We start from the raw sequence: 26578 nt of genomic DNA, 5'->3' as shown, positions 1-26578 counted from the left end.
AGTTTGCGGCTGTATTCTAAGACTTGCCTGTCTAATCCTGTCTCACTGTGCTAGGTGTCAGGGGTCAGTTTAGTGGCAGTAAGCTAAAACCTGTGCACTGCAAGTGAGAATCAGGATTGTGGAGACTCTCCTTGTGTCTATCATTCCATCTCTGACCAAGGAGTTTACTGCCACACCCGTTGGTAACCCTGTAGGGTTTTGCTGTTGCCCTTAGCAACAGCATTTCGGGTTCTCTACGTATTAAATCACAACATCTTGCTTTTTACATCTGAGCAGTTCTAATACAAGGGAGATACCCAGTTCCTTAGCCTCTGGGCTTCTCTGTTCACTTTGTGTGTATTTTGTTACCCTATCACCTTCTGTGTACGTTATGTCATATTCCCCAGTTTGTCTGTGAGTCCATTTGTTTTGCATAACAGTTCAAACACCAGCACATTCCTGCAGACACTGGAGTGCATAACAGTTCTGACACCAGTACTTTCCTGCAGGCACTGGTGTGCATAACAGCGAATCAGCGCTCAGCGATGGGTTTGTGCGAAGAACCCATTTGCACGGGCGTTCGTACGGAGAATGACAGGAAGAAGGCATTTGTGGGTGTCAACTGACCGTTTTCTGGAAGTGTTTGGAAAAATGCAGGAGTTCCCAAGCGTTTGCAGGGTGGGTGTCTGACGTAATTATGCGTGTAAGCGGCACTAAAATGCCATGGGGGGGGGGGGGCGCTAAATGCATAATTATGCCACTGCATATACCATTTCCCAGAAGGGCCGGGAATGCTGGCGCCACCAAGAGAAGATGCAGAAAGCTGCATCTTTTGCCAGGAAACCCCTGGCAGCAAGTAAATAGAAGCCTTACTGTGGGGCATAATTTATAAAGGGCATTTTTGTGTGTGGGACATGAAATGGTGTCAGTGGCATAACTGTGTGTGGCATAATATGTAATGGGCATTACGGTGTGTGGTATAATATGTTATAGCCATTATTGTGTGTGGCATAATGTGTAATGGGCATTACGGTGTCTGGCATAATGTGTGATGGGAATTACGGTGTGTGACATAATGTGTAATAAGCATTACGGTGTGTGGCATAATGTGTAATGGGCATTACGGTTTTTGGCATAATGTGTAAGGGGTATTACGGTGTGTGGCATAATGTGACCATGTCCCTATTGTCATGTAGCCACTCCCCTAGTTCTGTGTGACCACTCCCCCTCATGACATGTGGTCACACCCATTTTTAATTATCAGTACCACTAATAAAACATTTCTACTTGCACCACTGGTTTTCTTTTACCGTCTGTGCGAGGATATTACAAGGCTAAGCCTGGTGGAGCTACAAAGTAAAGCTCCATCACCAGTCTGCTTTGGACCATTGAGCAGTGGCTCTCCCAATACCCAGATCGTGGGGAGGCAGAGTTTTTGAGAGTGGGCTTCACAGAGGGATCCTGTTTTTTTAGAATGTGCTGTCAGGTTTACCCAATTTGAAATTTGTGTGTGAACTGCCGCATGCTGTATTTGAGAAGGTAATGAAGTAGCTGAGTTTGAGGTATATGGCCGAAAGTACATCACCTCCACTGCAACTTTCTCCTCTGAGCGTTGTACCCAAGAAGGCTCAAAGAAAATATAGACAGATTCAGCATTCCTCTTAACCTGCATGTAAATCAGTTGATGAGACGATACCTCCGGCATTGTGGCAAGTGGTTAATCAATCCTTTGACTGTGCCTTGGATCTGGGTAATAATATTCACTGGACCTGGGCGCATGTTGGCTAAGATTAATGTGGAGTCAGCATTTCGCCTGTTTGACAAATGTCTGCATTGGGATGTTACGCTTCTTATGCCTTTTTCAAGCGGTTTAGCACCTTTCTAAATTAATGCATGGTGGCTGGTACTGGTGAGTCTTGGGCAGTGCACTACCTCGATGATTTGCTTTATATCAGTCCAGCGCATTCTGTTCGCTGTATTAACCTTTCACTTTCACACCCTACCCAAATCTAACTCTCTCTACACATGTTATATCTTCCCCCCTTGCAGTGTACTGTACATGGTTTTGCCCAGCTGCTAACAAATTTGCTGCTGCGATCAACTCTGAATTAGACCCATGGCCTGTAGGTTTATTCATAGGTGTAGTGCTTTATAGCTTGTCCTCATCATTTCCTCCATCTCTCTGCAGAAATAAAGCGTGATCTTAGGATCTGGTCTTTATTTTTTTTCCAGCTTCAATGGCATGCTCATATGGTCATCCCCTAGTACGAACAATAGGGCATTGCAGCTATTTACTGATGCTGCTGGGTCCACTGGCTTTGGCGCTTACCTGGATGGCGCACTGGCCTTGTGCTTGAATTAAGGTTTGTCCAGGAATCTCCTGCTCAAACTGTTCCGATTATCATGGCTCTAGAATTATGGGACAAGAACTTGTGCAACACTAGTATAGTTTTTTGGTGTGATAATACAGGTAAGTAATCATCAGGACACATTGTCACTGCCTGTGCTTTGTTTTCTTATTAGACTAGTGCATACTTGCCTACTCTCCCTGAATGTCAGGGAGTCTCCCAAAATTCGGGTGACCCTCCCGGCCCTCCGGAAGAGCAGATAAGTCTCCCGACTTTTCACTTCCCACCTGCCCGGCCGCCCACTTTGAGAGTAAAGTGGGCGGTCCGGACACTCGATGACACGATTCAACAAGAATCGCGTCATTGTAGTCACGCCCCCTGCCGTAAAATGCCGGTTATAGCGGCATTCGTGGCTTAAATGCGTTGTCAATGTAACCCCGCCCTCGTACCGCCTCCGACCCGCCTCCACTACGCCTCATTCCGCCTCCTCCCGCCCCCTCCTCTCGTCATTGTCCCGGACAGCCCCTCCACTGAGCCGACCTGGCAGCTCTCTCCCGGAGAGGGCTGCCAGAAAGTAGGTAAGTATGCACTAGTGTTATGCTGTTTGGTTTTAAATTTTAATATTGTCGGGCTAGGATAGTTTTGGGGGTGGAAAATGGCATTGCAAATGCCCTGCTAATGTTTAATTGGGTTACATTTTGTCAGTTGGCGCCACATGCCGCAATGGTGGGTGACAGTGCACCACGCTTAGCAGTTTGTTTGGCCAGATTGGAAGGTATGGCACAATGCTTTGTTGTTTTTTGGAACATTGTGCTCCTACAAATCAACTATTTGAGGTAAATAGGTGCATTATCGATCCTCATCACATAATAGAGAATAGAGTCAGCGCAATCTGATGCAGTCTTTTCTCTGGTCAGCATATGTTATGGGCCATTTCTTTTGGTATATTAAGAAATGGTTTGCGGGCACTGCTTATTTTGCACATCTGAAGTGGTGCCCCAATTCAACTAATGAATTTGTAATCATGGAAACCTTAAGGTGTTGGGCTAGGGTGGCGCATGCAGTTGAGGACAGGTGTCGGTCTGTCAATACCCACGTCACACATCTAATGACAGCAGTTGAGGGTGTTTGTTTCTCAGTATATGAAGTCATGTTGTTTAAAATGGCTTTTGTTTTAGCCTTTAATGGCATGTTTCAAGTTTGCAAGTTTGTGAGCTTGTGGTTCCTGCAAATACAGCGGAATTGGTCACTTTTTTGGAATGTTACACCATGTGAAGGAATTGTATTAGTAAAATTACGATACTCCAAGACTGACCAGCTATGACGTGTGTGCTGTGTGTCATTATCCAGTTGTCAGGATGCTCATATATGCCCAGTATCCTTTGTGCAGGCTTATTTGGTGATTTACTTTGAGGAGGAGGAGCCCTGTAGGTGCCCCAAGATGGATCCCCCCTTATGAAATATCAGTTTGGTCAAGTCCTGAAGCTTTGTACTATGTTTATGGGTCTTATATGTTTATGGATCTGTGTGGTGATTTAAGCAGCCATTCCTCCTAGATTCTTGAAGATACTTTCACTACTGAGGTGGGTCAATCAAAGTCAGGAGCTTATCGCTGTTATGTTAGGCTAAGTAAAATGCTTTTAGGTGCATTTTGGGGGATTTTTTACATGCTAACTGGAGGACTAGCTACCTGTTCTGTTTAGCAAAGGTCTGTGAGAAATGTTATGTTTCCCTACAAAGACAAGTAGTTTCCCTTTATTATAGAAAAGATCCTAGTAGGTTTTTATAAAAATATTTTGTTCAAACCGGTTATTATGTCTTTTGTTGTTTTTTTACTAACACTCTCCCCTATACCATTGTTACCATTGTTTGTTGGCGTGTGTCGGTTGATCGAATGTGATGGATGTGTTTTGAATTTATCATTGATTAACTTTTATATTTTGTTTGCAGGACGTTTGATTTTTAGCCCATTTGAACTGTTGGGCATTCTTATGTTTTCTGGGCCTCTATGATTCTTGTGTTTCCATCAGACTTTGGAAGTACGATGGCTAGGTTTTTGGGGAATGTTGTGGTATTTACTGAAGGACCTTTGATTTTGATGGCTGCTGTCTGGCATTTTGGAGTAAGTGAAGTGGTAGTTTGTTACCTTGGTGCAGGTGCACATGTTTGGATTTGTGTCTGGCTATTATGTGTGGTTTTGAGTTGCTGTCTGTTCTACAGAGTTGTCTAGTATGGTGTTCCGAGAAACATGGCCAACTGATGGGTGAGGCTATACAAAAGATGAATTCAGTGGTTTCTTGTTGTGTGATTTCCTTTAACAGGGTGGTGGTGGAACATATATTAATTTGATTCAATGCTGTTTATCGATTAATGGAGTACATCTGACAGATTACGGCTATTTTTTTTCCCTCTGTCATAGGGGTGTATTCAATAATTGTCGGAAACTGCCGTCTTGTCGGAAAGACAGCAGTTTCCGATAGGAGCACTGACCTATTCAATGCCGGCTGTTTTTTTCCGACAAGTCAGAAATTCCCGACTTGTCGGTAGCCTTTCGGAAAGCACGCGGCCGCCGATCCACATGTATTGTCGGAAGCGCGGCTAAACTTGACAGGTTTTAGCCCCATTTCCGACAATGTCTATCCGACTTTAAAAAAAGTCGGACTGCCATTGTCAGGAACGGGCCAAACCTGTCGGGTATGGCCGGCCATTGAATACACACATGTTGGATCCTTTCCATCGGAAAGGATCTGACGTATTGATTTACCCCATAGTCGGTTTAGCATTGGTAAGGTGGCAGTGCTGCGGCTTTAGGGTCCTTGCTGTTGGCGGTAAGAATGGTTTAATTTCAGTTGCTAGATTTTGTTAGTGGGTGCACTCTCCTTAACTGATGATATGTACTATTACGTCCCACCAAGGCATTTGACACTACCCATCTAGGTGTATCTAATGTGGGAGAGTTGTACACTAACAACTGAGTTTTGTATACATGAAAGTTGTTTATTATTGTTTATTATTATTGTTGTCCACCACCACCATACTAACTTTAATAAATAAACGTAATATAAATATATCAAATCTAATTTGAAGCCAACTCCTGTTGCATGTTTTTATATACTGTACAATAAAAAGAGTTTGAATGCTGCAGTATCAACCGTTTAAAGCTACGTCCATAACCTGACCATCACATAAAAAATATGTGATATAATTTAAGCAATAAATGCCTACATTTCTCCATACCATTTACAAATAAAAGTGAAATAATATTTGGTTTTATAGCGTAAGCAAAATAATGTACAATAGCTTATAAGAACTCAAAAATACATTTCACAATAGATTGCTACATTTTTAAGTAAAAAGCTTGAAAATAAAGGATACAGTAGTTTATGGGCACTCAATTCTGTGCTAAGGATCCGGTGCTACCAGGAGTGTAGAAAATTATATAGCACGATTCACAACCATTTCCATTCAGCTTTTATTAATGCAGACCTACTTTTTTTTCAAAAATATGAACAGTCTCCAGATACAGTATTCTTATTGCAAGTGACATCTCTTTAACAGTATAGAACCACATAGAATGGGAAATAAATGTGTTGATTTTTTACACCTGTTACTGGACTAATTTATTCATAAGATTCCAATTAATAAGCATTTTATAAAGAGGTGTCTGCACAGCTATGCAACTCCTATTATTTTTATGAAAGTGATTGTATCATGAGCTTAGAACTGCCATCCATATTCTTCCTTTGTTGTTCTTTAGCTCTTTTTTTCATTTTCATTTTATTTTGAACATCCTGCCAGGGAGTCTATATTAGCATTTTACTGGCTTTAAATGTCCAGAAATTACATTATCATATTCTCTATTTATTAATCTAGACACAGGGCGGTGTATTTTCTTTGGGGTTACTGGAGCACAAGTCTAGAGAATACTATTATATTGTGATATGGAATAAGCTAAAGTGTTCATGCAAAATCTGCTAAATTAAATTATATGTTATGCACGGTAAAAACTATAAGTAAATATATATTTCCCTAAATTAATGTAATTAGCCCAAATGAATATCAATCTATGAGGGGAGTGCAATAAGTTTCCAGATACACAAAAAGTATTTTATTTACAAACAAAGTAACCATTACATTTTTTAGCCAGAGCAGTCTATTCAAAGTTGCATACCCTCAAACCTCTTGTTGGAGCAGTTGGACAAGAGTCTGAAGCAGGTATGTCTTCTACGTGCTGGAGATTCTGGTGACTTAAAGTGAATTCCATTCATCTTGCGCTTGATTTGTGGGAACATAAAGAAGTCGCAGAGGGCCAGGTCTGGACTATACAAAGGATGACCAAGCTCCTGGATGAGTTAATGGGCTAGAAAGCCACCATTTTCTTGGACTTGTGGGCAGGTACATAGTCATGATAGAGAAGGGCATCACAAGCGTAAGTTCTTGGATGGTTACTGGCTTCCAACACCTGCAGCAGGAATTGGTTGTCGTACCAGTCCCCAGTGATGGTGTGTGGCAGCATGAGTTGTACAGTAGGTACATGACCAATCTTGGCCACAAAAACAGCCATCATCTGCTTGGCCACACTACGCTCACATCAGAACTTCTGTGGCGGTGCACATCCAACTGGGTTCCACTGGGCCAACTGTTTCTTGTAGATCCAGGATTCACCACTGTTGATTTCCCACACTGAGTTTGAGCAACCGCCATCAAGCCTGGCCAGCATGTTATGACACCAAGTCACCCGAGCCTCCTTCTGCTCTTGAGTCACCTGATGGGGCACCCAGCGTGCAGAAACCTTGCTCAAGCTTTTCCTATAGCATCATACAAATGGATCCCGATGAGATGGATATCTCCTTCTCTAACTGGGCCTCAGTCACCGTAGTGTCCAACTCAACTATGGCCCGCACGGCAGCAACGTTGTCCTCAGTGATGGCGGACACAAGTCGGTCACAGCGCTCATTGTCATCCATGGACCGTCTCCTGCACCAAAATTCTGCAAACCACTCAAACACAGTGGTTCGGGACAGTGCTTTTTCCCCAAAAGCAGCATCATGGCTCTCCAGTGGCCTCTGTTGAGCTCCATAATGAGTTCATGAAGGAAGTGAACATGCTGACTTTTTCGGTGAGCAATGCTGCTTATATACGGTTCTGTGCCTTGACATTTCACAAGAACTTTAGATAGAGATTACAGTTTACAAACAGACAGCCAGATTGTGTCTACTCTACCTATGTACTGCACATCCGGAACCTTATTGCACGCCCCTCGTATTTATTACTGCCAATCCGTTATGTGAATACCAATATGACAAACTAATGACTAACTCCCAAATTACATTTAAAATGCACTAATAATAAAAATTAACAAGGACAATTAATACAGATGATGTAGGTATGAGTGGGCCTCTGACCTCAGTTTAGTAACTGGCCTATCTCAGGTGAAGAGCGCTTCAACCTATTGATCAAGGGGTGTTGAGATTTGATGGGTTTCGCCGGCAAAGCATAGGGACAATGGGCCTGATTCATAGCTGTACGCAAACCAAATGGTACGCTATGGTACGCTACAATTGTGGGAGCACTGCACAAATTAAGCCTTTTTTTTTATTCAGGAAGAATCAAATACAGAAGAGAGTTATTCTTTTGTTAATTCTAATTAAAATTTAACTAAAATGGCCAAATAAAGTTTTTTTTCTAAACATTTAAATAAAGTGAGTTAAAAGCAAATGTGATTTTTATTTTTATAAACATAAATAAATATTTGTAATTCTTGCTTCAGCATTCTAAAATAGGAAAAAAAATCTGATTTTATGCAGAGGTTTTAATAAATACATAAAAAATATGCCAGTTATGTACTTTGTGATTTGTTTCAGTCATTGGGCCTAATTCAGACCTGACTGTTGGGCTGCTAATTTTGTTGTCCTGCGATCAGATAGTTGCCGCCCAAGGAGAGTGTAAATACGCAAGTGTGCGATCACATGTGTACGCCGTGCGAAAATGTCCCTCAGTCAGCGGACAGCTGCAAATCTGTTCGCAACGCACTCACCATCTAATGGTTTTTCCAGTGTGTGCAGTCTGTGCGCAGCCTAGGACTTACTCCTCCAGTGCGAAAAGAACAGGCTGATCGGGGCCGGGGTGGCGTCACATACCCTCCCTGAAAACGCTTGGGAATGCCTGCGGTTTTCCTTTCACTCCCAGAAACTGACCAGTCACCACCCACAAACGGCCTCTTCCTGTCAATCAGCTTGCGAATGGCTGTGCGATCAAAATTTACGCACCAGCCTGTCGCTGTTTGGTGATGCGCGTGCGCTTTGCGGTGCATATGCATGCGCAGTCAATCGATAATCACCTGTTGTGCGAAAATGCACAGCAGTGATCAGGTCTGAATCGGGCTCATTGTCTGGGGATCACCTGACAAAAACTACTGAGGGGGCACACCGGGGGTATTTCAGGTGTGGTTTGGGGGTGGCAAGGGTCTCTGTTTCCCAAAAGGGCGGTCTGTTGCTGCTGTTTTGGAGGAGTGGCGTGGCCATGATCTGTGTCAGAAGATGGGATGCAGCACCGGATCATCTGCGACACCATCGGCCGTCTGCATGACCCACAGATCCAACAAAGAAGCCAGGAAATCTCCATCTTCCGACATGGATCCTGTCCTCTTCGTTGGATCTGCAGTGGCCGGCTTGCACGACCCCATGTGTCACACTGCGTACATTTACTCAGCATTACGAGAATAAACGCAGCTGTTATACATCACTGTCAGCACAAAACTCGGATGGTTTGTTTCTGTCAGAATAATGTTAGGCAGGCATTAAGGCATACTTGCCTACCTGACCCTCTCCATGAGGGAGAAAATGCTCTGTTCCTGGACTTTCCTGGTAATGTATGATTGCCATCACCTGTGGTGAAACACCTTTCTTATCAATTACCTAGCTCACCACAGGTGATGGCAATCATACATTACCAGGAAAGTCCAGGAACAGAGCATTTTCTCCCTCATGGAGAGAGTCAGGTAGGCAAGTATGCTTAAGGGTCATGGTGTAAACACAATACATACATGTAAAATGTTAAAGTAACGTGTTGCTTACAATATTAATACGTTATGCACAACACTGCTAAAATGAGCATACACATGACAACATACATAGCTAAATGAAAGTGTTATTTTGGAGATTTAAAAAGCCCAATTTGTTTAATTAGGCATACAGCATTCCCTGTATCACTGTAAACATAAACACTATCAGCTGCCTGTGATTTTGCAATTATTAGCTTGACTAGCTGAACTTTTGCAGCTGCCATCAGTACTTTCACAGTCTGCACAGCGCTCTAGATACTTAGGGGTCGATCCTATTAGCCACGATGATATTATGGGTAGGCTGACCATATTATCCCTTTAACCTGGGACACTCATGAATTACACAGGTTCTGTGGCTGCTTAAAACCAGGTGAAACGCAGACTTGTAGTCAGCCAGCCACAGAACCTGTGTAATTCATGAGTGTCCCAGGTTAAAGGGATAATATGGTCAGCCTATATAATGGGTGCGAATCATCGCGGCATCGGTCACACTTTACGGCGGCCCGAATTCACACAAAAGTACTCGCTGCCCCATAGGGCTCCGAGCACTTTGGTTAGAATTCAGGCCAAAACCACGGTGCGAGATAGGGTGCTGTTACCAGCATTTAAAACCCGCTGCAACGGCACATAGCACCCTTCGCGGGTAATAGGATCGACCCCTTGGGCTATTTACACATCAGAACCATATCTCCTAACATGACTCTCTCAAGGAGGGACAGAATGCTCTGCTCCTGGACTTCCCTCTTAATGTATGATTGCCATCACCTGTGGTGAAACACCTTTCTTATCAAGTAACTACTGTAGTTAAACACAGGTGCAGACAATCATACATTAAGAGATAAGTCCAGGAAAAGAGCATTGTGTCACTCCTGTAGGGGGTCATGTTGGGAGGTATGCAGAACAATGTGCGCACGATGCGACATCGTATGTGGCGGGACTTGGCAGTGCATACACACTTGCTGCGATGATCGGCAGCAGGGGGAAGAGCGGCGCCATGCTGCATTCGGCAGCATGGTCCTCGTAAGCAACATTGCACGATGGACTGGAATGCTGGTCAAACGTTATACAATATCATTAGGAACCAGACAATATCATCCGGATCGTATGTGATTTTGCATAGTGTGTACGCACCCTCAGCCTGTGCGGTTAAAGCGTTTGCAATTTCTGCAATCTGTTTCGCATATATTGCGATTACACCACGCACAACACACCCACTACACACCACGCATCTCAGGAATTGAGGACTCATCCCACTGATAAGCCTCCACCACTCCTTTTTGTCAATGCTAAATGCGATCGCTACTGTGTTCGCAGATAACTAGGTACGAACACGGAAACCAGACTTTGCGTGTGTGCACTTCTGTTTGGTTGTGCATGCATGCGCAGTTTGCAGATAATCGCTTATTGAACAATTATTCGCAACTGATGCTGAATGAGGCCCAAAATCTTATATGTGATCTCATGTTAATAAATCAAATACTGTATATTACAGGTCCCAGTATGTGAAATGACACCCAGGTGTGCCTGTGGACGCGCTGTCTCTTGAAACAAGTTGTCCAAATAACGGCAACAAATTTTCTCTATACATAGAAAATAAAAAGAATGATACTGCACTGTAGAAAATCAGTGTGCTGTGGCTGAATAAACTGCAATACAAAACCAACATGTACAGAAAAGCAAAAGTGGAATTTAGTAATTCATCACTATAATAGTAAAATATTACATGCAATCGATTGCAATTCTATATATTTCCATAAAAATGTCAAGAAATATTATAAATGATTTTTGTGAAGGAATAGATGATATAAAAATCAAATGTGATTCATCTGTAGTTGCAACTGTATCTACCTAGTGTATGTGACTATACAACACAGGTCCTCAATGCCGCTGTTTTTGGACTGTCCAATAAATGGACTATTTGTTCTTATTTCTGAATAATAAAACTGTAGATGGACTTAAGGTGCAAACACACGGACTAATTGTCCAATGATCGGGGCGTTCCCGATCACCGGACAGCCAATAATTTTGTGTGTATGCACGATATCGTGCATGCGCTCTTGTGGGGTTGTCCATCGCTTCCCCCAATCATACTGCATGTTCAAAAGTTCAGGGGAAGCAGCTGCCAATTCCATGTGGGTTGGGGTATGGGGACCGGTATAGCGTGTGGTCGTACACCGGATTTCTCCTGGTGTATGGTGGCCCTAATATGTCCGATGCATCGGTGGGTACACATAATACCATGTACACCCACCTTAACAGTCTATATCCAAAGATCTTCAATGGTATATAAGATTTAAATGATCCTATTATTGTCCCCAGTACTGTGTGAGTCAATGCAGGTCTGCAGCAGTATAATGAGCACTGTCTCCTATGACTATAGTTAGCCCTCTATGTAATAATAATAATAATAATAATAATAATAATTTTATTTCTATAGCTCACATTCTCCAACAGGACTCAACGGGAGTAGAGTGTGAAATCAACCGAGGGAAAGACACCTACAGCTCACAGTGCAGGTTCTGCTGACCGCACTGGATCCAAGGTCAGGATATTACCAATTATTTGCCATTGGCACGTACCAAGAGCTGCCTCCTGCTGTGTGTTACCCTCCAGCTGCCGTCTGCGAGAGGGGAAGTTGCCCGCAGCTTCAATTAGTGCACAACTCTCCAGCTGAGATAACAAGAGTCGGAAACTGCCATGTTGTCGGAAAGACGGCAGTTTCCGACTGGAATAGGTTGGAATGGGTTCTGACTTATTCAATAGGGGCACATTTTTTGCGACGAATCGGGAAACTCGACTTGTCGGAATGCTGTCGGGAAGCAGGTGGATCAGAGGAATAGCCGCCGATCCACCTGCTGCTGTTGGAAACGGGGCCAAATCCGACAGGTTTTGGCCCCCTTTCCGACAAACTCAATCCGACTTGAAAACAAGTCGGATTGAGGTGAGGAGATGGGGAGCAGTGCGGCCGGCTACGGAGATGAGAGGTACCTTGACGGCTGTCCCCTGGCCAGGCACCTCTCTCCCTGTATTGCCTCCCCCACTGCTGCAGACAACACCCCGCTGCCAGCTCCGATCGCCACACTGCTCCCTCCACTGGCCGCCGCACGCTGCAGCTCTCTGCTCCCTCCACCGCTGCTGTCAGCGCACCCGGCTGTCAGCGGCAAGACAGGACACAGGGAACGGCCAAATCCGACAGTCGGATTTGGCTGCTCTTTGAATAGGGGTTGTCGGGTCCATTCCGACAACTGCATGTCGGAATGGACCTGACTCTTATTGAATATACCCCTATCCGTCAAATCTTTCTGGTTGGAACAAAAATCCTGGAAATGTTTGGGAGCAAATGACTATTAATCATTTGCTCCTAAACACTGCAAAACAAACAAAAATGTTTTTTCAGATACATTTATTAAATCCATTTGATTTAGCCAATTTATCAGAACAACCGTTTTTATCAGTTTACCAGATTTTGGAAGCAAATAGTTGATTGTCATTTGCTCCCAGACATTACCAGATTTCTTTCCAACCAGCAAGATTGGACAAATAATCTTGCAGATTAAGGAAGAGGCCACCTGTGGCTTCAATCGGCTTGCCGTACTTGTATCAAAGTCTTTGCTCACAGTGAACTGAGGTCTCCAGTCCCTCTTGCAAAGTTGGGGGACATGGGTACTTTACCTCTCTCCACTTTATCTGTCTCAAAGGCTTCAGAGCCGGCCTTAGGCATAGGCAAACTAGGCAAATGCCTAGGGCATTTGGTATGCTTAGGGGCACCAGCAGCTTCTGCTGATTAAAATGATATGCAGCATGCCTATATTTTGTGTGTGACTGCAGCTGTATCTGCATACGAAATGCTACGTTGCGTGTATTCCTGGAAATCACTGTAATGTAGCATTTCGTATATGCAGATACAGCCGCAGTCGCACACAGAATATAGGCATGCCACATATCCTTTTAATCAGCAGAATCTGCTTGTGCATTCTAGCCACATAGTAATGCAAATAAGATGCATTTTCATAAACAAAATGCGCCTGGCGTTAGCAGCGCTGCCAGCTGACTCATGCCAGGCATCTCTTGCAGAACTAGCAGCGGTGCTAGGGGGCACCAGCCAAAATCTTGCCTAGGGCATCATATTAGTTAGGGCCGGCTCTGAAAGGCTTAGTACATATGCATTTAGTGCCATTCATTCTTCTGGCTTCCATATTTACCATGTTGTCTCTTGTACACTCTTGTCCAGCACACACCACCATCACATGCTTTGGAGAGCGATAAAGTGGAAAAGTTGCCCTTAGCAACCAGTCAACGTTTAACTGCCATTTCATAGACTGTGCTAGATAAAAATCTACTGGTATGGGCAACTTCTCTACTTTACCTCTTTCCAAGATTTTATATATTCCCCCTATAGTTTTTGTAACACAAGGTGATATTGTCTAACAGGCACGTCTTTATAACAAATATCACTATGATCCTTTTCCACATTATACCAACTGGGAAAAATTACTTATCTATCTTTGGGGCAGATGTATTAACCTGGAGAAGGCATAAGGAAGTGATAAACCATTGATAAGGGCAAGGTGATATATGCACCAGCCAGTCAGCTCCTAACTGTCAATTTGCATATTGGAGCTGATTGGCTGGTGCACATATATGTAGAGCCGTTACCACATTCAAAGACCACTCTTTGGAGAACAAATCAGGAGATAAAGGCCGAAACCACAATCTCTTGGTTAAGGTGAAAAGATGATACCACCTTAGGTAAATAACCTGGGCGAGTTCTAAGAACTCAAGAGGTTCAAATGGAGACTCTTGCTGGGCATTCAGGACAACAGACAGATCCCATGGAGCCACAGGAGGGACATAGGGAGACTGAAACTGTAGAACACCCTGAGTGAATGTATAGTCGCAATCTTTCTTTGAAACCAAACCGACAAGGCAGATATGTGAACCTTGAGGGAGGCCAGACAAAGGCCTAAGCCCAGGCCGCGTTGCAGAAAGGCCAGAATTCTGGAAGTTCTGAATCTGTATGCATTATAATTCTTATCAGCACACCAGGTGAAGTAAGAATTCCAGACCCTGTAATAAATCCGGGCAGATGCTGGTTTGCAGGCTTTTAGCATAGCTTGGATGACCGCCTCAGAGAATCCTTTGGTCGTCAGGAGTGACGCTTCAAGAGCCATGCGGACTCTGGGCAGAAGTGACACTGGAGGGAACATGTAAGGCAGTCAAAAGTTCCATGGCATTGCCAGTGCGTCCACGAACGCTGCTTGAGAATCCCTGGTCCTTGATCTGGAGACCGGAACCTTGTGATTGTGTCGAGATGCCATCAGGTCAACATCTGGTAGGCCCCACTTGTCCACTAGGAGTTGAAAGGCTTACGGATGAAGACTCCACTCTCCGGCATGCACGTCCTGATGACTGAGGAAGTCCGCTTCCCAGTTTAGGATGCCCGGAATGAACACTGCCGATTTTGCTGGCAGATGGCGTTCCGCCCAACAAAGGATTTTTGACACTTCCATCATAGCCATGCGAGTGCCACCTTGATGGTTTATGTATGCTACAGTGGTGGCATTGTCTGACCATACTTGAACCGGCCTGTTCTGTACCAGAGGCAGGGCGAGGGTCAATGCATTGAACACTGCCCGCAACTCCAGATTGTTTATTGGGAGGACTGATTCCTCCTTGGTCCATCGATCCTGAAAAGAGTGTTGCTCCAACACAGCACCCCATCCCCTCAGACTGGTGTCCGTTGTCAGCAGGGCCCAGACGGAGAGCCAGAAGGGACAGCTTCCTACTCAATTGCTGGTCCTGTAGCCACCAGGTCAGCAACAGACGAACCTCCGGAATCAAAGTGATCATGTGAGATCTCATCTGATGAGGTAGGCCGTCCCACTTGGAGCCTCTGCAGAGGGCGGGAATGAAATTGAGCATACTCTACCATGTCGAATACCAACACCATCAGGCCAAGTACTTACATTGCCGAGTGTATTGACACTCTAGGGCTACAAAGGAAGCATCTTATCCTGTCTTGAAGCCTCAGGACTTTTTCTGGAGAGAGAAACAGTCGCTGACTGTGTGTGTCCAGGAGTGTCCCCAGATGCACCATGCTCTGAGCTGGGACCAGTGAGGATTTTTTCCAATTGATGAGCCACCCGTGGGCTTGTAGGAAGCTTACCGTCAGTTGCAGATGACTGAGAAGGACATCGTCGGAGTTTGACAGAATCAGCAAGTCGTCCAGATACGGCCGGATCCTGACTCCCTGGTGACGGAGATAGGCCGTCATTAAGGCCATGACCTTGGTGAAGATCCGAGGAGCCATAGCCAGTCCAATTAGTAGAGCCTGAAACTGATAGCGGAGGTTACCAATAGCAAACCGCAGATACTGCTGATGTGACATGGCAACAGGTATATGCAGGTACGCATCCTGTATATCCAGGGATACCATATAGTCTCCGGGTTCCATAGCCAGTACAATTGAGCGCAGTGTTTCGATACGGAACTTGGACACTCTCACAAACTTGATCAGTGATTGAGGTTGAGTATAGGCCGGAAAGACCCATTGTGTTTCGGAACTAGAAACAGGGTTGAGTAGTTACCTCTGTCTCTGTGGGACAGAGGTACTGGCACTACCACTCCTGCATTCAGGAGGGAACTCACAACCTTTTGTAGAGCTTGCGCCTCTAACAGATCCGAAGGGATACCCGTGGTGCAAAACTGGCGAGGGGGATGTCTCTTGAAGGAGACTGCGTACCCGTGAGAGACAACTTCCCGCACCCATGCATCTGAAGTGGTATTTAACCAGCCCTGGGTGAACTGCAGAAGTCGGCCTCCCACCCTGTAGTCCCCGAGGGGGAGGCCCGCCCCGTCATGCGGCAGGCTTGTCTTGTTTAGAAGCAGACTGAGAGGTCGCCCAGGACTGCTTTGCCTTCTGCTTAGTGGTCTTGGGAGCATGAGATTATCTCAGTATGCCTGACCTTTTGCTTTCCCTTGAGGCTGAAAGGAACAAAAAGTGGAACCTTTAGCCTTCTGTGCAGAAGGATTAGTATTTGGGAGAAAAGCAGTCTTAGCAGCCGCCAATTCAGACACAATTTTATTAAGGTCTTCCCAAAACAATGTCACACTGACATATCAGCACTGCGGCCCTTGAAGTCTTCTTAGAAAGCTATTCAGGGCTGCCCAGTGCAGCCCCCATGTTAAGTGACCTGCTGCTGCAGGCATTAACTTGAATCAAAATTCTTCCCCCGCTTCCTCTGAGTCCACCGCATGACGCGGGGGCTCCACAGGCGTAGCCAGTTACGGTGGGGGGCCGCCTCAAAAATTTCTGGGATCAGTGGGCTCGCTCACAGGTGGATCCCTGGATCCTTCAAGTAGTATCTCAGGGGTACAAGCTGGAATTCGAGGCGTCTCCCCCCCGCCGTTTCCTCAAATCTGCCTTGCCGACAACTCCCTCAGGCAGGGAGGCTGTGCTAGAGGCAATTCACACAGCAGGTGATAGTCAAGGTGCCCCTACTTCAACAAGGACGGGGTTACTATTCCACACTGTTTGTGGTACCGAAACCGGACGGTTCGGTGAGACCCATGTTAAATTTGAAATCCTTGAACACATACATAAAAAAATTCAAGTTCAAGATGGAATCGCTCAGGGCGGTTATTGCAAGCCTGGAGGAGGGGGATTACATGGTATCCCTGGACATCAAGGATGCTTACCTACATGTCCCCATTTACCATCCTCACCAGGAGTACCTCAGATTTGTGGTACAGGATTGCCATTACCAATTCCAAACACTGCCGTTTGGACTGTCCACGGCACCGAGGGTCTTTACCAAGGTAATGGCAGAAATGATGATACTCCTTCGAAAAAAAGGGAGTTTTAATTATCCCGTACTTGGACGATCTCCTTATAAAGGCGAGGTCCAAGGAGCAGTTGTTGGTCGGAGTAGCACTATCTCGGGAAGTGCTACAACAGCACGGATGGATTCTATACATTCCAAAGTCACAGCTGGTTCCTACCACACGCCTACTGTTCCTGGGGGTGGTTCTGGACACAGAACAGAAAAAAGTGTTTCTCCCGCAGGAGAAAGCCAAGGAGCAGTCATCTCTAGTCAGAGACCTCCTGAAACCAAAACAGGTATCGGTGCATCACTGCACACGAGTCCTGGGAAAAATGATAGCTTCTTACGAAGCAGAATTCCATTCGGCAGGTTCCATGCAAGAACCTTTCAGTGGGACCTCTTGGACAAGTGGTCGGGATCGCATCTTCAGATGCATCGGCTGATAACCCTGTCTCCAAGGACCAGGGTATCTCTACTGTGGTGGCTGCAGAGTGCTCATCTTCAAGAGGGCCGCAGATTCGGCATACAGGACTGGGTCCTGGTAACCACGGATGCCAGCCTTCGAGGCTGGGGGGCAGTCACACAGAGAAGAAATTTCCAAGGACTTTGGTCAAGTCAGGAGTCGTCCCTACACATAAATGTTCTGGAACTGAGGGCCATTTACAATGCCCTAAGTCTGGCAAGGCCTCTGCTTCAAAACCAGCCGGTACTGATCCGATCAGACAACATCACGGCGGTCGCCCATGTAAACCGACAGGGCGGCACAAGAAGCAGGATGGCGATGGCAGAAGCCACAAGGATTCTCCGATGGGCGGAAAATCACGTCTTAGCACTGTCAGCAGTGTTCATTCCGGGAGTGGACAACTGGGAAGCAGACTTCCTCAGCAGACACGACCTACACCCGGGAGAGTGGGGACTTCATCCAGAAGTCTTCCAACTGTTGGTAAACCGTTGGGAAAGGCCACAGGTGGACATGATGGCGTCCCGCCTAAACAAAAAACTAGATATTGCGCCAGGTCAAGGGACCCTCAGGCAATAGCTGTGGACGCTCTAGTGACACCGTGGGTGTACCAGTCGGTTTATGTATTCCCTCCTCTGCCTCTCATACCAAAGGTACTGAGAATAATAAGAAAACGAGGAGTAAGAGCGATACTCGTGGTTCAGGATGGGCCAAGAAGAGCTTGGTACCCAGAACTTCAAGAAATGATATCTGAGGACCCATGGCCTCTACCGCTCAGACAGGATCTGCTACAGCAGGGGCCCTGTCTGTTCCAAGACTTACCGCGGCTGCGTTTGACGGCATGGCGGTTGAATTCCGGATCCTAAAAGAAAAGGGCATTCCGGAGGAAGTCATTCCTACGCTGATAAAAGCCAGGAAAGAAGTAACTGCAAACCATTATCACCGTATTTGGCGAAAATATGTTGCGTGGTGTGAGGCCAGGAAGGCCCCAACAGAGGAATTTCAGATGGGTCGTTTTCTGCACTTCCTACAGTCAGGAGTGACTATGGGCCTAAACTTGGGTTCCATTAAGGTCCAGATTTCGGCTCTGTCGATTTTCTTCCAGAAAGAACTGGCTTCACTGCCTGGAGTTCAGACATTTGTAAAGGGAGTGCTACATATTCAGCCCCCTTTTGTGCCTCCTGTGGCACCTTGGGATCTCAACGTGATGTTGAGTTTTCTAAAATCACATTGGTTTGAGCCACTTAAAACTGTGGATTTGAAATATCTCACGTGGAAAGTGGTCATGTTATTGGCCTTGGCTTCGGCCAGGCGTGTGTCAGAATTGGCGGCTTTGTCATGTAAAAGCCCTTATCTGATTTTCCATACGGATAGGGCAGAATTGAGGACTCGTCCCCAGTTTCTCCCTAAGGTGGTATCAGCTTTTCACTTGAACCAATCTATTGTAGTGCCTGCGGCTACTAGGGACTTGGAAGATTCCAAGTTACTGGACGTAGTCAGGGCCTTAAAAATGTATATTTCCAGGACGGCTGGAGTCAGGAAAACTGACTCGCTTTTTATCCTGTAGGCACCCAACAAAATAGGTGTTCCTGCTTCTAAGCAGACTATTGCTCGCTGAATTTGTAGCACAATTCAGCTGGAGCATTCTGCGGCTGGATTGCTGCATCCTAAATCAGTAAAAGCCCATTCCACGAGGAAAGTGGGCCCATCTTGGGCGGCTGCCCGAGGGGTCTCGGCTTTACAACTTTGCCGAGCTGCAACTTGGTCAGGGGCAAACACGTTTGCAAAATTCTACAATTTTGATACCCTGGCTGAGGAGGACCTTGAGTTCTCTCATTCGGTGCTGCAGAGTCATCCGCACTCTCCCGCCCGTTTGGGAGCTTTGGTATAATCCCCATGGTCCTTACGGAGTTCCCAGCATCCACTAGGACGTCAGAGAAAATAAGATTTTACTCACCGGTAAATCTATTTCTCGTAGTCCGTAGTGGATGCTGGGCGCCCATCCCAAGTGCGGATTGTCTGCAATACTTGTACATAGTTATTGTTAACTAAATGGTTATTGTTATGAGCCATCTGTTGAGAGGCTCAGTTATGTTTCATACTGTTAACTGGATATGGTATCACGAGTTATACGGTGTGATTGGTGTGGCTGGTATGAGTCTTACCCGGGATTCAAAATCCTTCCTTATTGTGTCAGCTCTTCCGGGCACAGTATTCTAACTGAGGCTTGGAGGAGGGTCATAGTGGGAGGAGCCAGTGCACACCAGGTAGTCTAAAAGCTTTCTTTTAGTTGTGCCCAGTCTCCTGCGGAGCCGCTATTCCCCATGGTCCTTACGGAGTGCCCAGCATCCACTACGGACTACGAGAAATAGATTTACCGGTGAGTAAAATCTTATTTTTAGCAATGCTGGAATTAAACACACTGGGACTCCTACTGTAGCATCACCCTGCACCTCTGGAAGAGTTTTCTCTACTACACCAACAGCCAATCCCTCGCAGCGCAGGGTTTCTGTGAATATCACACAGTAGTTTGACACAGCAAAGCCTTTAATGTTTGCAGGTTCCCCATTGCTGGGTATAGATAATGCGACCTGAAGATGCCGTTTCCTAGTAGCGGATAGTAAAGCAGTCTATGGGGACACAATGGGTATGCAAAGTACTGGGACCAAGGGGCACATTCATGATCACTAAAATTCTTTCATCCCTGTTTCTCATTTTTTAAGTTGCAGCCTCATTCATCAAGGCTGTAACGAAGGAGATACCACTCATATCATCTTGTTACAGCCTTGCCATGATAATGTCCACACTCCCTATAGGAAAGAATGGGAGTGTAGAAATTGTGAAATTTATCAAGTTCCGAAAATGCTTTTTTGGAGGATTTGACAGTGAAACTGTACGCCATTCTGAGATGGCGTACAGCCTACGATAACCTTTGCAGTTAAGGTCGACAGTCATTAGGTCGACCACTGAAGGTCGACAATGCCATTAGGTTGACATGCATTAGGTTGACATGTACTAGGTTAAAAGGTCGACATGAGTTTTTCACATTTTTTTTCTTCATTCTTTTGGATTCTTTCATACTTAACAGTCCACGTGGGCTATGACTGGAACGGTAATCCGTGCCGGGCAAATCGGTAGCAGAGCGAGGCACCTTGCCAGAAGCATGGCGAGCAAGGGGACATGCTGCACTAATTTGGGTTCCCCGTCACTTTACGGAGAAAACGACACCAAAAACCTCATGTCGACCTTTTGCCCTGTCGACCTAGTAGTACATGTCGACCTAATGCCCATGTCAACCCAATGCCAATGTTGTCCTTCAGTGGTCGACCTAATGAGTGTCGACCTAAGTTGGGTTGACCCAACGACCCATACCCGCAGTTTACATGGCATTTTGAGCAGCAGAGGGATCTCTTCAGATCCCTCCCTGCTGCTTCCTCCATACTGGCAGGCTGCGACTTGTATATTTTCCCCTCCAGGCTGTGTCTACTCTGATAGTGGCAGCAGATTCAGAGTACGCACAGAGGCAGAGGCTGTAGGCAGCTGCTGTATGGAGCAGAGACACAGTAGAGGTGACACAGTGACCTCTGCTGACATGACCCCTGCTCTCTGCTACCATCTTCTGTATGGAAGAAGCGACCTCCCCCTTCCCAGCTTCAGCCTGCCACAGCACCCTGCCGCTGGGGACAGTGAATGGTAGTGAGAGCACACACCGGGGGGAGAAGAGACATTGGCGGAGACTTCGGGGGTGAGGATGCGGTGGGGGTTTAGGGCTATGGAGACACTAGGTAGAGGATCCCCGAGTATCATGCAGAACCCGGGGTGTCAGCTGTGTCCCCTGCTCAGGGTACTGAGTGCGGTCACATTGGACAGAGGCTGTTGTGGGAGCTGTGGGGGAAATGGGACAGCAGACAGGCAATGGAGCAGCATACAATGGGGGAAACTATAATTTTTCCAAAAAACTGTCTTTGCAAAAATACCAGTTTTCAAGAAGAGATCATTTTATGATGGAGACATAATGAATATCCAAAAAATTGTGAAACGTGAGAACTAAAATGGAAAACTAAAGTATTTTGTTTCCCATTTTTTTCATGATGAACATGCCCCCATAATCACTGTAGAAACGGGTTATCAATGCCTCAAACCCCTCAATTTCCTTACCTATGGCATTAAGGCATCTATTTAAGAAGCAATGATAACCCTTTCTCTAGTTTTTTTTTTTTTTTGGGGGGCGGGGAGGGGGGGGGGGGGTTGCTGGAAAAAAGGGATGTCACTACTTTTCTTATATTGGGGCATATTTATTATCTGGTTTTAGACCCAATTACTATAATTACTTATAACTGCTTATCGCGGCATTAAGAAATTAAGGGGGACATTTACTAAGCAGTGATAAAAGTGGAGAAGTGAGCCAGTGGAGAAGTTGCCCATGCAACCAATCAGCATTGACGTAACATTTATAATTTGCATACTATAACAGTATACAGAGCAGCTGATTGGTTGACATGGGCAATTTCTCCACTGGCTCACTTCTCCACTTTTATCACTGTACATGTCCCCCAAAGTATCGTCTGGAGGCATGAATAATTACATCCATAGACAGGATCGGAGCCCGTCTCTGTGATGTGTTAGAGCAGAAGTGGTTGCAAGAAGTGAAGAGAGTTGTTTCTTCAGGACCCATGGCCAGAGGCGGAACCATCTCCTGGTAACTGATCAGGAGTGTAGCCCACAGGCTACAATCACTAGTTACCAGGGGGCAATGCTTCTTGGTAAATTTGGTAACTAAGCAGTCCCATAGAAACCTATGTGGTGTGCTTTTGCGGTCAAAAGTGGTTAATATCGGCTGCAATCCTCCCTAGATATGTGTATTTTCAGGGAGATACCCAGCAAATATTCGTAAATATTGATAAATAGACCCCCATCTCTGATTTCTCTTGCAGTTCCCATATATTCCCTGCTATGTGGCCAACAGTATCTGTGCAATTTACAATTTCAGATCAGGTTACCTATACCCGGCTGCAGAGGCTTTCCACTGACTTGGTCCCCACCGATTTCAGCTATAATGTTACTGCATCACATCCCACACTGCTGGACAAAGTAGAGAAAACCCTAGCAAAGTTGTGTGGTTTTCACAGAAAGAACCCCGCAATGGTAAGAAGCAGTGCTACTAAAGCAGCAATACAGATCTGTTAGTGTGGGGTCTACATAAATAGGGGAAGAGGTATCAAGCCTTGAGAAAGATAACATTTTGACAGATAAAGGCAGAGGCGGATTTAGGGGTCAGGATGCCCCTAGGCCCATTATTGGCTACCCACCCCAATCAAGTAATTGCTCCCTTCATTTCGGATGCCAGTCCAGATGCCTCAAGACCACCAAAGCAGCCCCAGCCTCACCCTACTACCAACTCCTGCACTACAATTTTCTGCTCATTATCCCACCCCTGTCATTTGCTAAATAAAATATAAAAAAAATAAGTTGTAATGATGAAAAAAAAGAATCACCTGGCCCAAATCAGTCTGGTGTGCCACCTCCAGCAAGTGCCGCCCCTAGGCAATTACCTCAAGTGCCTAGTGCGAAATCCGCCACTGGATAAAGGGTGACTAAGCAATGGGGACATATTCATCATGAAAAAATTGTGCAATGAGAATTTTTGGCTTGAAATTCTCATTGCATACTCTCACATTATTTTCATTATACATTATGGCCGACCATAAAATTATCACTCCCGAAAAACCTTTTTCTAAGTCAGTTTTTCGGGGGAAGTGATAATAATTTTCCCCTCTGGCTGCCCGGCTGCAGAAGGGAGCACTGAAGCCGCAGCCCCCCCCCCCCTCCCCCGCCATCTAATTTCCGGGTCAGTCAGCATCCAGTGACCAGCTGCAGCCACGCATCCCCTTTCTGCTGCACAAGCTGCCAAGTAAACAGCATCTTGTGAAGAGATTTGGGGGCTGGTCCCCTTGACTGGTGATGGCGAACAGTTTCACTTTCAAACTCCAAAAATAAAGCATTTTCGGAGTTTGAAGAATGTCCCAACTTCTACATCCCGATACTGTACTATGGGTAGTGTAGAAAGTGTGACAAATAAAGGATAATGAATATGCCCCCTAGTGAGAAAGAAAGTGGATGGAGATAACCAGTCAGCTCCTGTCATTTTTCAAACATGGCAGTTAGGAGCTGACTGGCTGGTATGTGATCTCTCTCCACTATGGCCCTCATTCCGAGTTGTTCGCTCGCAAGCTGCTTTTAGCAGCATTGCACACGCTAAGCCGCCGCCTACTGGGAGTGAATCTTAGTTTTGCAGAATTGCGAACGAAAGATTCTCAAAATTGCGAATAGAAATTTCTTAGCAGTTTCTGAGTAGCTCGACACTTACTCTGCCACTGCGATCAGTTAAGTCAGTTTCGTTCCTGGTTTGACGTCACAAACACACCCAGCGTTCGCCCAGGCACTCCCCTGTTTCTCCAGCCACTCCCGCGTTTTTCCCAGAAACGGCAGCGTTTTTTCACACACACCCATAAAACGGTCAGTTTCCGCCCAGAAACACCCACTTCCTGTCAATCACACTCCGATCACCAGAGCGAAGAAAATTCCTTGTAATGCCGTGAGTAAAATACCTAACTGTTGAGTAAAATAACTAAGCGCATGCGCTCTGCGAACATTGCGCATGCGCAGTAAGCGTCTAAACGCAAAATAGAGAAAATCGGCAACGAGCGAACAACTCGGAATGAGGGCCCATATCTTTCTCTCTCCTCAAGACTTAGTAAATAGACCCAAAGTACCCACCAATCAGTTTCTGTCACTTTTCAGAAAAATGACAGTAACTGATTGGTTGGTACTTTATCTCTCTCCAGGATATGATAAATCTCCCTCTTTAAACCCTCAATTGTTTCTAAAGTTATTGAAGGGGAAAAAAAAGTTTGTTATACAAATGCATGCCGCTGTCAGGGTTAGCAGACCTACTGTACATATTACAGGTTGAGTATCCCTTATCCAAAACGCTTGGGACCAGAGGTATTTTGGATATGGGATTTTTCCGTATATTGGAATAATTGCATACCATAATGAGATATCAAGGTGATGGGACCTAAGCCTAAGCACAGAATGCATTTATGTTACATATACACCTTATACACACAGCCTGAAGGTCATTTTAGCCAATATTTTTTGTAACTTTGTGCATTGAACAAAGTGTATCTACATTTACACAATTCATTTATGTTTCATATACACCTTATACACACAGCCTGAAGGCAATTTTAGCCAATATTTTTTGTAACTTTGTGCATTGAACAAAGTGTATCTACATTTACACAATTCATTTATGTTTCATATACACCTTATACACACAGCCTGAAGGTCATTTAATACAATATTATTAATAACTTTGTGTATTAAACAAAGTTTGTGTACATTGAGCCATCAAAAAACAAAGGTTTCACTATCTTACTTTCACTCAAAAAAGTCCTTATTTCGGAATATTCCGTATTTCGGAATATTTGGATATGGGATACTCAACCTGTATTATTATTATCCTTTATTTATATGGCGCCACAAGGGATCCGCAGCGCCCAATTACAGAGTCATATGGGTCAGTGGTACTTACTTGCCTGTGTTAAAGTCCTCGTAATTCACTATGAACAGTCCTGAGTAGTTGTCGCTCAGGAAGCCATCGTAATGCAGCTCCAGCACGTAGAGGTTTCCTGCTGTAAGCGGCCGCTCCAGCTCCAGCACCAGGTACTGATGGGGCTCGGAGTACCACAGGTTGGCAATGGCAATGCTCTGCTCGTTTTCTAGTGTCTCCTGCGCCCCGGAGTCGCCGCCATACAGGTCCTCTCCGCCGGCATCCGTGAGTCTGCGCCCACCTCCCAGCGGTGCCAGCTGTGCCCGTGAGATGTTCAGAAGGTAGCTGTGCAAGAGCACCACGTCCGTCCCGTACACACAGCTGACGGTGATGTTCACCTGCCCCGATAGGTGGTAGTAGCCCTCATCATCCGGCTCCATCCGCGGCCACAGCTCTAGCTCATAGTGCAGGGGCACCAGGCTCAGGGGTAGCCGCGAGTTGTCCCAGATGCCAGGGCGCCCAGTGCCCCCCGGAGGCAAGGTGCACAGGGATGGGGAAGTGGTGGCGTTAAGTGTGGAAGTGCTGATGGCAGAGTACCCGTCTCCGTGTTCCGCTGCTGTAGTCCTGGCATACAGGGCACCCAGCACTATGAGTGCCAGCAGCAGGGCAGCCAGGAGTAGTGCCAGCAGCGCAGCTGACATCCTGCTCAGGTAGAATCCAGAGGAAGCCTTGGGTCCCATGTTGCAGAGTCAGGGGCACCCAGCCTGACCGCTGCCTGTTTAGAGGAGCTGTGTCCTGGGCTCAGCTTTCCAGAGTGAGTGCTGGGTGTGTCACAGGGTGACAGGGGAGGGTGCAGGGAAATGCTCCATGAATTTTTGGGTTGAGGAATAATATGCAACAGGGGGAAGCAAGTTAGTAGTAAAAAAAAAAGTGAGAATCTCTCAATGTGCAAATAGAAAATGTTAGAGCCAGACTGTACCTCCCAAAGCTCTATGATCAGACACATGCTGGGAGAGGCGCAGCATTGCGCAATCACAGGCAGATTACACTGAATAGGAGAGATGAGAGTAATTACAGGGAGGAGGAGTAGAACAAAGAATGTGAAGATGAAACAAACTGCAGAATCCAGAAGTGAGATAAACAAGCATATAGGGGGTCATTCCGAATTGATCACTCGCTGCCATTTTTTTGCAGCGCAGAGATCAGGTTACTACTGCGCATGCGTTTGCACCGCAATACACACACGCGTCGTACGGGTACAAAGCGGATCGTAGCTGGGCAATGGATTTAACAAAGAATCCATTTGCACAGCCGATCGCAAGGAGATTGACAGGAAGAGGGCGTTTGTGG

General features: G+C 45.7%; 1 protein-coding gene across 1 annotated transcript in view; it reads right to left on the bottom strand.

Moving 5' to 3' along the window:
- Window positions 1–26204, bottom strand: part of LVRN (laeverin) — a 273477-nt gene extending 247273 nt beyond the window's left edge. The window contains exon 1 of the mRNA XM_063964163.1: window positions 25271–26204. Within this exon, the coding sequence (XP_063820233.1) occupies window positions 25271–25968 (698 nt within the window). The 5' untranslated portion in view covers window positions 25969–26204. The remainder of the gene's footprint in view (window positions 1–25270) is intronic.
- Window positions 26205–26578: the final 374 nt, after the last annotated feature.

Source organism: Pseudophryne corroboree, chromosome 1 (genome assembly GCF_028390025.1).
Source record: "Pseudophryne corroboree isolate aPseCor3 chromosome 1, aPseCor3.hap2, whole genome shotgun sequence".
Lineage (NCBI taxonomy): Eukaryota > Metazoa > Chordata > Amphibia > Anura > Myobatrachidae > Pseudophryne > Pseudophryne corroboree.
Note: the sequence above shows the minus strand (reverse complement) of the source record. Positions and strands in the feature narration are given on the sequence as shown.